The sequence below is a fragment of the Canis lupus genome, chromosome 29 (genome assembly GCF_048164855.1).
Source record: "Canis lupus baileyi chromosome 29, mCanLup2.hap1, whole genome shotgun sequence".
Lineage (NCBI taxonomy): Eukaryota > Metazoa > Chordata > Mammalia > Carnivora > Canidae > Canis > Canis lupus.
In genome coordinates, this window is record NC_132866.1 from 289,860 (window position 1) to 303,688 (window position 13,829).

Here is a 13,829-nt window from a genome sequence, read left to right on the forward strand (position 1 = left end):
TCCTCACTCTTTGGTTTGCCCTTTCTCGTCTCCTGCCTCTGGAGAGTCCTTTTGGTATTTTTTCAGCACGCCGCTGTTCCAGGTACAGCTTAGTTTTCAGACCAATCATCTTTTTTGCTTTCTTTGAACGTTCCTGAGCCTCTCGACCTTCTTTCTTAATCTTTTTCTCCTGGAAATCCAAACGACAGCCGTAGTGCTTCTGGCGTGACTCAGTGTATTCGTTTTGTGGTCTGGTGCCGCCTCGGAGCCGTGGGGAGCCGCTGTCGGGGCGCGCAGAAACTCTCAATTTTCGGGTCTCCCAGACCCGCAAGCCAACTCCACGCAAGTCGTGACGGGACCCCACTGCACACCAAAGTTAATTCAAAACGCATCGTTCTAGGGGCACCTGGGTGGCTCGGGCCTGGAGCACGCAGCTCTTGATCCCGGAGCTGGGTGTGTGCTGGAAAAAAAAAAAAAAAAAAAGAGGTCGTCTCGGGGGCCCAATCAGTTCTGCTGAGTGTCCTTCTAAGAAAAGACAAGGTAGACGGGGGACTGTCAGGAGCCACCAGCCAAGGAGAGGAGCCTGTGGAAACCAAGTCTGCCCTCGCCTTGACCCCGGCTTGGAACCTCCAGCATCTAAGGAGCCAAATCCCGGTGGCTGCACTGCGCAGCCTGTGGCCCCAGGTGACCAAACAGATGACAGCAAGCGTCGGCGGCAGGTGGACGGACCGTGCCACTGCTCGTTTCTGGCCTCAGACGGTGCAGGCCTTTGGGAAACGTCTAGCTGACAAAGCTGACCGTAAGTGCCCCGTGAATGACCACGGACCCTAGCGACTGGTCCTCGCACCTGCCCAGAGGAGGGAGGCCTCAGGCTGCACAAACACACGTTCGGGCCCGTCCACCACCAGCTGGCAGCAGCCCGAGCCCCCTCAGCTGCGCTCGCACCCCAGCACCCCTCCCTGGTGGCCCAATGGGGAACGAGCGACAGGCTTGCTCCAGGGGCAGGGGCTGGCCTGGGGCTTCAGGCGTCGGCACACCAAGGGGGGCAAGAAGGCAGTCTGAGCCCCGGACAGGGTCGTGGGGGGCACGCCGGGGGGCAGGCAGGGCTCAGCTGCCCCCCACGCAGTGAGGCAGGCGGTGTGCTGTCCGGGTGGGAGCCCCCTGCACCCCCTGCACCCCCTGCCCCTGCGCAGCTCCCACAGGGGGGGCTCCGGGGTGGAGCGGTGGCCGCAGACGCAAGCGCTCCCTCCCTCCGCCCGCGTCTCCCAGGCGACAGCAGCCTCGGTCTCGGCTCGGCCCCTCCCCCGCCCCGCCCCGGCTGCGAAGCGTCTGGAACCGCATCCTTCCTCCGCATCCTCGTCCTGCGGCCGCGCCGTGCAGCAGCTGCCCGTCGGAGCCGCCTGTGAGCCATTTCCACATTTCTCCTTGTGGAGCGGGGGCGAGGGGGGCCGAGTGTGCAGGGGCGTGTGCACGGCCGCGCGAGGTGCGCGTGCAGGTGCGCGTGCAGGTGCGTGTGCAGGGACGGGGGCACCGCGGCCGACCCGATGGCGGCCGGGGGGGAGCCGGGGTCCCTCCTTGGGGTCTCCGGTGGCCGCAGCGGGGTGCTGTCCGCAGGCCCCCCCGACGGCCGGGGCCTCCGCGGGGCGAGCCGCTGCCCGGACCCCCGAGGAACCGCCGGTGTCCAGCCGCGCGCAGACCCGACGTGCCGCCCCGACCCCGTCTCGGCCGCGCGGCGCGGCGCGGGCGGGGGTCGGGGCCAGCATCAGCGGCGTCGCGGGGGCCGGAGAGCCCTGGGGGCTGCGGAGGGGCGGCCCGTTCCAGAAGGTCCGGCTCTGTGCGAGGGCGGGGGGCGCGGGGGGCGCGGGGGGCGCGGGGGGAGCGGACGGCCGGACCGAGGAGCGCCGGGGCCCCGCGCCATCGCTCCAGCAGCACCTGCCGCAGACCCCGGGCTCGGGCCACAGGTGGCGGGCGCGCGGGAAGCCGGGGCGGGTGCAGAGACGAGCCGCCCCCACCTGGGCCTCCGGGGCTGTGCGGGAGCCGAGAGCCAGGCCGGGGGCGGCGGGCGCGGGGGCGGGGGCTTGCGCCCTGCGGGGTGTCCGCTCGGCACGCACCGCCCCGCGCTCCGCAGTCACATGCGCGCCCGACACGCGCCCGGCCCGCAGGAGCCCGCGCAGGTGCGCAGCCCTCCGCGTGACGCAGATGCAGCCGGGCGGGGGCGGGCGGGGGCGGGCGGGCGAGCACCCGCGGCCCGGCTCCTGCGGGCTGTTCCGCCAGGGCCCCTCGCCCCCCTCCCCGCGCCCCGCTCATCCCGCGCCGCCTCCGCAGACGCCGCCCAGCAGCCCGCAGTGGGGAGCGGACGACGGCAGAAGGGGGGGGGGCGGGAGGCGCAGGGCGACCTCCGAGCCTGTCCTGGGAATGAGCCCAGCCCGCCTGCCCAGGGGGCCCCACGACTCAGCGAGGGAAGGATGTGGGGGGGGGGTCCCACATGCAGCCCGCCCCTGCCCCAGCATTGCGCCTCGGGCGTGAGGCCTGGAACCCGACGCGGAGAGGCCCGAAGGCCCCAAATGGCTCCTTCCCTTGGAGAAGATGTGTCATTCCCGGCCTCCGTTGCCATGGAAACCCGTGATGACGTCACACGGACGTCACGCTCTGTCGGAGGAGGCTTGGCTCCTAGAGGACCCCAGAGGCGGAGCTACCTGTCCCGGGGCCGGCGGCCGGAGGTTGGGGCTAAGGGCGACCTCGCGCCCCCCGCCCCCCGCCCCCCCTCTGCAAGCCGCAGGGCCCCGCCGCCCTCCCGCCCCTGCAGCGCTGCGCACTTGCTGCCCCGGCCTCCCCCTCCTCCGCGGCCCGTCAGGCCCTCCCTCCGGGGTCCCCTCCCGGGGCTTCCGGGCCCTCTGTCCTCCCCAGCGCTGGGATGTTCCCATGGGTGCTGGTCCACCTCGGCCTCCCGCGGCTGCCCTGCGTCCTCCCCGGGCTGCCCCCCTGCCAGCCCCACTCCCTAGAAGCTCTCCAGCCTAGGGGTGCAGTCGGGGGCGCTTTGCTGGCCCGTAAGGGCCCGGCGCCCGGGGCGTAGATCCAAGGATGAGCCCCCACTCAGGGCCCTAAGGGGACCTTCCTCCCTGGAGCGCCCAGGAAGTCCCCCATGGGGGTGCCCTCTGCCCAGCCGGCTGCCTCTTTGCGGCCCGACGATGCGGCTCCTGGCCACCCCCCTTTGTCCTACAAGGACCTCCCTGCCCAGCACCTGCACACTCTCCGTCCCAGCACCCCTGGGCCTCCGGGCCGGAGCTCCTCGGTATTCCCACCCTGCCTGCCCACACCAGGAACCCACAGCAGGGCCTGGCCTCTGGGGTGTGAGGCGGTCCCCCATGGGCCTGGTGGGGCTGCTGCGGGGGAGGCGTCTGGGGATAGTGAGGTCGCCCGGGACAGCAGTCTATAGGACGGGTGCAGGCAGTGGCCGGGGCCAGAAGCACAGCCCCCCGGGGTCTGACCCCGGTCCTACAAGGAGGAGGTAGGCAGACAGCCCGGCACAGGTGCCACGAGACTCCCTTCTCTGCGAAGGCGCACGCCAGGGCCCAAAGCCTGGGGAGGGGTGGGGTGGCCGGGCCTCTGCCCCCAGCCTGCTGTCCTTTGGTTGTTGGTCTCATTTATTTTGAACTCTTTGTTGTGAAATATAACGAATATTCAGAAGATGACGTAAAACAAACGTGCAACCTGATGATTGAAGGTAAGTGCACCCCAGTCATCCACCAGCCAGTGAAGACTGGAAATCCCCGCAGGGCCCTGAAGCTGCTCCCCTCCCCCGAGGCCCCCCAGACTCCCCAGACGCAGGAGCATTAATTGGTCTGGAGCCGCGCAGTGCGGGTCCCTAAGTGCCGAGCCTGGTTCCTCCGGCGGCTGCTTTCGGGGCCAGCCTCCTCCCGTGGGGTTGGGCCGGTCCTGCCCGCGGCTACACCGTTCACCCCATTGCTATAAGGACTCGGTGGCAGGAACGCCTCATTTACGGCTTGTTTTCTGGCGTGCGGTTGTGTGTCCGTGGGACCGGCCCTGCCATCCACGTTAGCGGACGCTCGTCCTGCGGGGCGTCCACCCCGGAGTGAGGGCCGCTCAGGGTTCGGCGTGTGTGGCTTACGTGAGTCCACACCCCCTGCAGGGCTTTGGCTCCTGGGCTCCTCGAGCTCTCCTGGGTTTGGGGGGGCTTCAGCGCATCTCCCCGAGCCGGTTCTGATTGGCCCCCTCGTGGGCTAATGAGGCGAGCGCCTGCTTAGTATCCGTGGCCTTTTGAAATCTTCCTTCCTGCATTTTTCTATGAGGTTTTTCTAATATTTTTCTTCATCAACCTGAGCTGTTTTGCCCAAACGTTAGCTTCCTCGCGGCCAACGAATCACCCAGCGGGTGGCTTAAAACAACAGGCATGTGTGTGGGAGAATCCAGGATTCTTTGGAGACAAGAATCCAGAATTAGGGAGGGCTGTGCGCCTTTGGGGCTCTAGGGAAGGAGCCTTCCGGCCTCTCCCTGCTTCTGGGGACCCCAGTGTTCAGTGGCTTGTGAATGCATCCCTCCGACCTCTGCCTCCCTGTGTGCCCCCAAACGTAGGACCCCAAGCACTGGGGTAGGGCTCCTGTGATCCACCATGATGTCATCTTCACGCGGTCACGTCTGCAAAGACCCGATTTCCTAGGAAGGTTACACTCGGGCAGAGGGACCTGAACATCTCTCGCTGATGGGCCCGAGTCCCTCGCCGTCGGCGCGTTGCACATGCCTTCTCCGGTCTCGCTTTGCTGCCACTCTCTGAAGGCTACGTTTTGATAAGCGGAAGTTCTTAATTCTAATGTAGCCCTTTTACGGTCAGTGCTTATTTCCCACATTGAGGGATAATTTTTTGTCATTGATGTAAGACCTGCAGCGCCATGACTTATGGAACTGATAGTAAAAGGCCGTTTTTGCTCCTTCATCTTAAAGGCAAAGCTTTCACTGTTTAGTTCATACCCGATGCTGTGGGGATTTTTGTGGGTAGCCTTTATCAGGTTAAGGATGTTTTCCTCTACCCTTAGTCTGCTAATAGGTATTTAAAGTAATAAACAATTGTTGGATAGTCTCAAATACTTTTCCAGATATTATTGAAATTAATCATGATTTTTTAGAAAGATTTTGTTTATTTTAGAGAGACAGGTGGGGGAGGGGCAGAGGGAGAGGGAATCTCAAGCCGGCTCCCCACTGAGCAGGGAGCCTGACACAGGCTTGATCCCAGGACCCTGAGACCACGACCTGAGCGGAAATCAAGAGTCGGATGCTGAACCCACCGAGCCCCCCAGGCGGGATCGGGATCGGTTTCTGTTGAGCACAACATCTGCCCTCCGAAGTGCGCTGGGGCAGGCCCGCATGTGTGCCTGGGCACACCCCGCATGGCTCTGGGGCCCAGGGGCCAGGAGACCTATGGCTGAACATGCCCGGTTTGTCCTGGGATGTTGGCTGTCCTGGCTCCGGTGTGAGGAACCGGGTCCAGGCTGGGGCCCCCTCGCCCTCTCCCAGGGGTGCCATGGTCGGGTGGTGAGTGGGCAGTGACCGGTGTCTCCTCCGGACAGGCCGAGGACCGCTGCTCACCATGGTGAAGCTGGGCTGCAGCTTCTCCGGGAAGCCGGGCAAAGACCCAGGGGATCAGGACGGGGCCACCACAGACAGCGTCCCTCTCATCAGCCCCCTGGATGTCAGCCAGCTCCAGCCACCGTTCCCTGACCAGGTGAGCGCCTGGGCCAGCAAGGAGGGCTCTTCTCAGCCCGCCCAGAACAGAGGGGAGGGGCAAGGGTCACTTCCATGTGGCCTCCCCCATCAGGCAGGAGAGCAAGCAGGGGAAGGGCTGGGCTGGGCCACAACCCTAGTTGGCCAGGCAGTCTGTGACCTGATCAGCTGTCCCGTCACCCGGAGTCACCCTTTCCTCATCTGTGAACTGTGTAAACTGACCGCAGGGTGACCGTCGGGAGTCCCACGCCATCTGGCAGACGGTGCCTGGCAGGGGTGCCCAGCAGGCGCTCCAAGCAAAAATTTCCACCTTCCCTGTGGGCGAGACAGGGTCCTTGGGCAAGGTCTGATGGAGGGCAGCTTTCTGGAGGAATCTGCTGAGGCACAGCTGCGCCGCTCCCCCCCCCCCCCCACCCCGTGTGCCCTGGAGCAGGACCTGAGGCAGGCGCTGCAGCAGAGCGGAGGAGGGGCCACCTTCCGGGCCTGCATCAGTCGGCCTCAGGCCGGGGCCCTGGGGCTCGGGGTTAGAGGCAGCCCTGGGCTCAGGGGACCCTGTGGCACCTGGGGGCACCACCTGCCTGCCCCCAGCCAGCCCTTGTAGCCAGTGTAGCCTTGCCACTAGATGGTGCAGCAGCTGCTCAGCATCCAGCTCCAGGGCAACCGACCTGGGGCCCCTCCCAGTCCCCCATTTCAGTGTGCTCCTGGCTCCCCTCTTCCTGCAGGTGGTTATCAAGACACAGACGGAATACCAGCTGTCCTCCCCGGACCAGCCAAAGAAGTTCCCCGACCTGGAGGCCCAGAAGCTGGCCTGTAACCACCCAGAGGAAGGGCGCAGGGTAACCCCCCTCCCGGTGCCACGCTGCCCAGGGATTGATCCCAGGGGATTGGGGGCAGGGAAGATGGGGAGCAGGCAGCTGAGGCAGGGGAGCCCGTGCTCTGAGCCAGGTGGGCTGGGCCCCTCGCCCCCTCGCCTGTGGTCAGGGAGCCAGGTGGGCAGGGATCCCCCCCTCGGGGCCCTCACCCTGCGGCTCCGCGGGGCTCCTCTGGCCCAGGGCTCCTGCTGCGCCCATCTCCCGGGGTCACGTGTCTCTTCCTGAGTGACCTGGGCTTTGTATGTACTTCTGCTGTGTATGTGCCTAATATTTTTTCCCACCGTGTTTTTTCGCCCTCAAGTCCCCTAATGATGGCTTTGCCAGTTTTAGCATGCCGCGTCTAAAGCCCTGTGAAATCTGCCCTCTCTGGGGGGCGTCTGGGAGCTGGAAGGGACCCCCCAGCAGAGGCGGTGAGCGCAGCCCCTGCCCCGAGCGCGCTGACCCTCCCCGGCGCCCCTCTCTGTCCCCGGCCCCCCAGCTGCCCACCGCGCGGATGATCGCCTTTGCCATGGCGCTCCTGGGCTGTGTCCTCATCATGTACAAGGCCATCTGGTATGACCAGTTCACCTGCCCCGACGGCTTCCTGCTCCGGGTAAGCCCTGGCCCGCTGGGGGGCGGGGTGGGCAGGGCCCCCATGTCCCCGCGGAAGCCTGGCGGGTGGGCTGCCCGCCCCAGGGAGGACCCCTCGGGCCGCCCTGACCCCCCGCCCCCCGCAGCACAAGATCTGCACCCCGCTGACCCTGGAGATGTACTACACGGAGATGGACCCCGAGCGCCACCGAAGCATCCTGGCCGCCATCGGGGCCTACCCGCTGAGCCGCAAGCACGGCACCGAGACGCCCTCGGCCTGGGGGGAGAACTACCGCGCCGTCAAGGAGGGGCCCAAGGCGCCCACCCAGGCGGGCGCGGCGGCGGGGGCGGGCGCGGCGGGGGCGGCGGCCACCGAGCCCCCGGGAAAGCCCTCGGCCCCGGGAGAGAAGGAGGCGCCGCGGAAGGCAGCGGGCAGCGCCCCGCCCCCGGCCCCGGCCCCCCAGTGACGGCGCCCGCACCTGCGGCCCGGGTAGGTGGGAGGGGCGGGGCGGGGGGTGGGTGGGCGGGGCCTGGATGGGAGGGGCGGGGCCTGGGTGGGAGTGGGCGGGGGCCTGGGTGGGGAGGGCGGGGGAGTGGGCGGGGCCTGGGCGGGGAGGGGCGGGGCCTGGGTGGGAGTGGGCGGGGAGGGCGGGGCTCCGCCGCGCGGTCCTTCCCGCGCACCTGGGCGGTGGGGGTCGTGTGCCCGCCTCGAGCGCCCGCTCTCGCCCCGCCTCCCCTCTGTCTCGGCAGCGCCCCCGGCGGCACCCGTGACCGCCCTCGCCCGACGCGCTCCCCTCCTGTGGTCGTGCCCCGCCTCCGGGACCCCTCGCTGATGCCCCTGCCCCCTGAGCTTCCAGCTCTGCTGCTTTTCTCTAAGTAAAGATTCACATCCAGCTGCGTCTCCTGTTTCTCCTGCGCATCCTGGTCCCGCTCCTTGCTCCTGCCTCCCCCCACCCCCGCGTGCCTCCTCCTCCTGCCGGGAGGGGCCCTGCAGGATTCTGAAGAGCCGCGGTGGGGGGGCAGCGAGCCGCCCTGGGAAGTGGGGTGCACCTGTGCACGCCGGCGGGGGGGGAGGGCAGCGTGGACGCGGCCTCGCCCTCGGAGGCTGACTGCGATGTTCAGGGGAGCCTTTGGGACCTTGGCTCTGTCCCTGAGTTCCCCCAGCCCCACCTCCAGCGGAGCTGGTCCATCTCCCGTGCTGTGCTGTGCGTGCTCCCCACCCCCCACCCCCCACCCCGATGGACCGAGCATCTGGAGCCCCCTGTTCCCGGCAGCACCCACACGTGGTGCCCGCCTCCACTGCCTGGCCCACGGGCACACATCACTGAAGAAGTGAGCCAATGCGTGGCTCCAAGCGGCCCTGGGCCTCTGGAGAGGGGATGTGAGCCCACTCCTGGGGCCCGAGGGGGCTCCCCGCGTCCAGAGCACCCCATCTCCCATTCCCTTGGAAGTACAGGGGCGGTGGGAGGTCTGAGGAGTCTCCGCGCAGCCCACAGCACCCCCATCTCCCCCTCCGCTTCAGCGCTGGGTGGCTCAAGTCTGCTCCCACCTGGCTAGGCCTGACCAGGACCCCACTCCAGCTCCTGTCTTCCCCTGAGGGCTTTGATCCCAGGCCCAGACACCCACCCTGGTGAGGGGGGAGCTCAGACCCCAGCACCAAGGGCTGGGTGCTCAGGCCAAGGAAACAGACAGGAAAGAGGCCTTTTCAGTGCGTGGCCCAGCGACCGATGCCGTGGGTCAGAGTCCCTGGGCCCTAGTGGGGTCCTGCGTGGGGGCACAGGGCTGGGCGCTCAGACAATGTGGGACCATCTGGCCTCCAGGTCAGGGAGGCAAGGTGAGGGGTCTGAGCAGCTTTGGAATAGCAGGAAGTGGGTGAGGCAGGTGTTTGAGATGTTCCGTGGACACACAAGGCCAGGTGAGGGGGGGCGGGGGGGCGGGGGGGGGCTGGGTCTGAGGCTGTCTCCATCATCGCTGGGCCCCTGTCTGTCCAGCCAGCCGTCCATCCGTCTGTGGATCTGCCAGGCGTGACCTGCCAGCTGTCTCTAGCAGCCACCATCCCCGTGACTGTCCTCTGCTGAAGTGTTTCTGAGCCTTTGGAGAGGAAGTTGCCTCTTTACCCTTAAATACCTCACTGCGGATTTCCTAGGGGCACTTTCTTTACAGACCAAAATCAGGAATTTAGCTTAGATACAAATACTCTTATTTAATCAATATACCTTATTAATATTTCCCCAACTGTCTCAATAACGTCCTTCCTAGCAAAAAGAAAAGCCTGGCTGGGAGGCGGTCCGGGAGCCCAGCCACCACCTCCTTCCCCGTTCTCAGGTCACCTTAGAGGGGCCTCAGCTCGCACGTGTGAGGCGTGTTGTCCTGATGAGCCGCGGGACACATCCCGGGGAGAGGCTGAGTCCGTGTTGGTGTCCCGCCGGAAGGCACCGAGGTCCGGCTGTGCGCCCCAAGGGGACAGATCCTCAGCTCGGGTGGCTTCCAATGGGTTGCACCCCGTGACGTTACCCTTTGCCTCTGTAAGTTAATACACGTTCCGGGGGATGCTGCTCTAGACTACGAAACACCTTGGTCCTCAGCCCTCCCTGCTCAGAGCACTCAGTCTGGTCTGAATCCAGCTACTGTATTTTCCAAGTGACAATTGCCTAAATTCGGCACGTTTTCTACACTTATTAGTTGATCTTCCATTAGTTTACTGGAAAGAAAAGCTCTCCCGTCTCCCCTTTCATTTGTTTGCGTCAGCAGGACCCGCCGATTCCCATGTCGTTCAAGAGGCTGGAATCCGTGCTCTCGTTATTTATTTTTATGGTCACGTTGCTTTGTACCTGGCTAGTAGAAGTCGTCCTGGGGACACGTCTCCATCAGCCTCTGGGCACTTCCTAACTTCCTGGCACAAAGGTGCCACCAGGGGTGCCCGGGCGGCTCAGCGGTTGAGCGTCTGCCTCTGGCTCAGGGCATGACCCCAGGGTCCTGGGATCGAGTCTCACGTCGGGCTCCCTGCATGGAGCCTGCTTCTCCCTCTGCCTGTGTCTCTGCCTCTCTCTCTCTTTGTGTCTCTCATGAATAAATTAGATCTTAAAAAAAAGAAAAACCAACAACAACAAAGGTGCCACCAGGATCTGGGTGCTGCTTACGGGTGTTGCTTTGGGCGCTCTGCGCATGGAACTGCGCGTGTGATCTGTAACACACCCGTTCGTGCACACACGCTCCGTATCTCCCTCCTGTGTGTGCACAGACACACGTGCATGTGTGTGCGAGTATGTACACACGTGTAGACACAGCCCACAGTAATCTATGCGGTACATCCACGCGGCGTCTAGACTGCGGGTGTATGCAGGGTACCCAGGATCTCCGCAAGGTCCCAGTGGCTCCGCGGTTCTCGCTCCCCTGCCCTTGGTGTGAGAACTGCCCTCCCAACAGCGGAAAGCTGGTTCCTGTGACTCTCAATATATTTATTTGCTTCGTCTTAGAATCCACTGGAGTCCTTTTCGGCATTGGTAACCCACGCCAGGGCCCAAACAAGCGCCTGCTGCTTATTCAGGGTTCTGTCTGGAACGTGCGGGTCGATAGTCAAAATGCTGTGCGCAGGATATTTGCGTTTGTTGTTCACGTTGCTTTTTTTTTTTTTAAAGATTTTATTTATTTATTCATGAGAGACAGAGAGAGAAAGGCAGAGACACAGGCAGAGGGAGAAGCAGGCTCCATGCAGGGAGCCCAACACAAGACTCGATCCCAGGACCCTGGGGTCATGCTCTGAGCCAGAGGCAGCTGCTCAACTGCTGAGCCGCCCGGGCTGCCCTCTCTATTCCTTTCATATATGGTGGAGTCACTTATTACTGCTCACACTCTGGTTTTGGGTCCTTCCCCCATTTTCATTGATATTATCCATTAGTTTTGTTTTTTCCTTTTTTCTTTTTTTTGAAATCACAATTTATTTTTAAAGATGTTATCTATTTATTCATAAGAGACACAGAGAGGCAGAGACACAGCCAGAGGGAGAAGCAGGCTCCATGCGGAGAGTCAATGTGGGACTCGATCCCAGGACCCCGAGGGTCACGCCCTGAGCTGAATACAGGCACTCAACCGCTGAGCCACCCGGGTGCCCTTAATTCACATTTTAAAAAATTTAAATTCTGTTCATTGACATAATGTGCTATTGGTTTCAGAAGTAGAGGTCAGTGATCACACCCAGGGCTCATCCCATCACGGGCCGTCACCCAGCCACCTCACATCCTATTATTTTGTAATAAGTAAAACATTAACAGGATTCCTAAGGAGCCGACTCCCTCCCACCCCTGAGGGAAATCAGTCTTCTTAGTTTCTTTCTTTTTTTAAGGTTAGTTATTTATTTATTCATGAGGGACACAGAGAGACAGAGACCCAGGCAGAGGGAGAGGCAGGCTCCACGCCGGGAGCCCGACGCGGGACTCCATCCCGAGACCGGGGGTCACGCCCTGGGCTGCAGGCCGCGGCGCCAAACCGCTGAGCCCCCCAGGCGTCCCCGTCTTCTGAGTTTCTAGCTCAGCTGTCTGTGCGTCTTTCTGCACAAACAAGCACATACATCTGCCTTTTTCCCCTCCCGTTTGACTTTTTTCTCTGTAATGATTTTTTTTCCCCCACACAAGTGACAATCAATTCTCCAATTCTGTGCACCACCGGGTGTCCCAATTCAACCCTATTCCCCGGAAGAGACACAGACCCCGCCAGGGAAGGGCCTGGTCTGGGGAGCCTGCCTCCTGGTTCAGACCGTATCGGGGCCCCCCGGCCACCCTCTCTGTCCACCTTGACTACAAGTCAGGGCCGGGGGGGGGGGGGCCGGGGGTGCACGGGCACAGCCCCGCGGGCACCCGCCGCCTAGCCTGGCTCCCGCCCCGGCCCCAAGCAGCCTGCACCCCGGCCCGACCTCTTCAGCAGCGTAGCCAGGTGTGCCCTGAGAGCAGAGGCCCCGCCTCACAGGAAGTGCCCAGGGCTGGGGAGCTGCTCCCCGGGACCCCGGGACCCCGGGACCCCAGGACGGGAGCAAATGCATTTTTTATTGCAGCACATGGACTTAACCCACGGGAAGCCAGTGCACAAGGTGTGATCGGACCCAAGACCCCCTCGTTCCCGCGGCGTCCCCCCACCCGGGGCTTTCCAGGTGCTTTACAACATTTTGCAACACAAAGCTCGATGAATAATTTATGCATATGTGCTTTGTATTGTTGGAGATTTACCTGCCTGGCAAGCTCCGGGGAGTGGTCTTGCTGAGTTAAACCTGCCTTTGAGGGGACTCTTGGCGGCTCAGCGGTTGGGCGTCTGCCTTGGGCTCAGGGCATGACCCCGGGGTCCTGGGATCCAGTCCCGTGTCGGGCTCCCCACATGGAGCCTGCTTCTCCCACTGCCTGTGTCTCTGCCTCTCTGTGTCTCTGTGTCTCTCATGAATAAATAAATGAAATCTGAAAAAAAAAAAATGCTTTTGACTTATAAAATGTTATGATTTACGATTATAAATTTAAACCAGCGTCAGAGAGCAGGAAGTCTTGTCCTCTCAAAGGTCCTTCTAGCTTGGGTAAGAATCAGATGAGACAGATTAGCAGGAGAAAATCCAATTTAATGGGGTCGGGACAGGGACCCCATGCAGGCGTGGAAATTCCGAGTCAGACAAGGTGCAGGCCGTGTGTCGTCGGGAACTAAGGAGAAGGCGGTGGGGCCTGGGGCTCCCGGGAGGGTGATGAGGCACACATGTCTGTCCTGCCTCACAGAGGGGTCACTCAGAGGGAACTGATCTGTTAACCACCCCTATTCTGGGAAGGTCCCCCAATTTAGATTCTCCTGCATAGTCAAGAGGGAGGTGGAAGTTTCTCTGGAGTCTGCAGGGTCCCAGTGCGTTCAGCTTAGAATGATCCACGTGGCACATTCTGGGGAGGTCTCTCCACTGGCTTCCTTGGCTTCCCAGCCTTTAAAGCTCCATTTAAAAGCTTACTAACGGGGACGCCTCGGGGGCTCAGTGGGTGAAGCACGGCCTTTGGCTCAGGTCATGATCTCGGGGTCCTGGGACCGAGTCCTGCCTTGGGCTCCCTGCTCAGCAGGGAATCTGCTTCTCCCTCTCCCTCGGCCTGCAGCCCCCCTGCCTATGCTCTCTCTCTATCTGTCAAATAAAATTTTTTTTTTTTTTTTAAAGAAAAAAGCAGGCAGCCCCTGCGGCCCAGCGGTTTAGCGCCGCCTTCGGCCATGGGCGTGATCCTGGGGTCCCGGGATCCAGCCCCACGTCCGGCTCCCCGCATGGAGCCTGCTTCTCCCTCTGCCTGTGTCTGCCTCTCTGTGTGTGTGTGTCTCTCATGAATAAATAAATTAAAAATCTTAAAAAATAATAAATAAATAAAAGAAAAGTACCTTACTTCTGAATCTAGTTACTCTTGTGTTGGTGTGTCTTCCCTTATTCTGTACTTATTATTCTATTAACTTATACATTTGATATATATTCAGTCTCTCATTTTTTATTTTTTTAATGTTTTTATTTATTTATTTATTTTTAATTTTTATTTATTTATGATAGTCACACAGAGAGAGAGAGAGAGAGGCAGAGATACAGGCAGAGGGAGAAGCAGGCTCCATGCCCCGGGAGCCCGATGTGGGATTTGATCCCGGGTCTCCAGGATCGCGCCCTGGGCCAAAGGCAGGCGCCAA

General features: G+C 62.3%; 1 protein-coding gene across 2 annotated transcripts; it reads left to right on the plus strand.

Annotated features, from left to right (window-relative positions):
* Positions 1-1,222: 1,222 nt before the first annotated feature.
* On the plus strand, positions 1,223-8,050 carry CALY (calcyon neuron specific vesicular protein). Of its 2 annotated transcripts, none has more exons than XM_072804774.1 (6): positions 1,223-1,381; positions 5,562-5,716; positions 6,438-6,551; positions 7,066-7,179; positions 7,304-7,647; positions 7,908-8,050. In XM_072804774.1, the coding sequence occupies exons 2-5, from the start codon at positions 5,582-5,584 to the stop codon at positions 7,622-7,624; spliced, it is 684 nt and encodes a 227-aa protein (XP_072660875.1). In that variant the 5' UTR covers positions 1,223-1,381; positions 5,562-5,581; the 3' UTR covers positions 7,625-7,647; positions 7,908-8,050. The 2 variants fall into 2 exon arrangements, with proteins under 2 accessions (XP_072660875.1, XP_072660876.1); XM_072804775.1 differs by having other exon boundaries at positions 1,333-1,486.
* Positions 8,051-13,829: the final 5,779 nt, after the last annotated feature.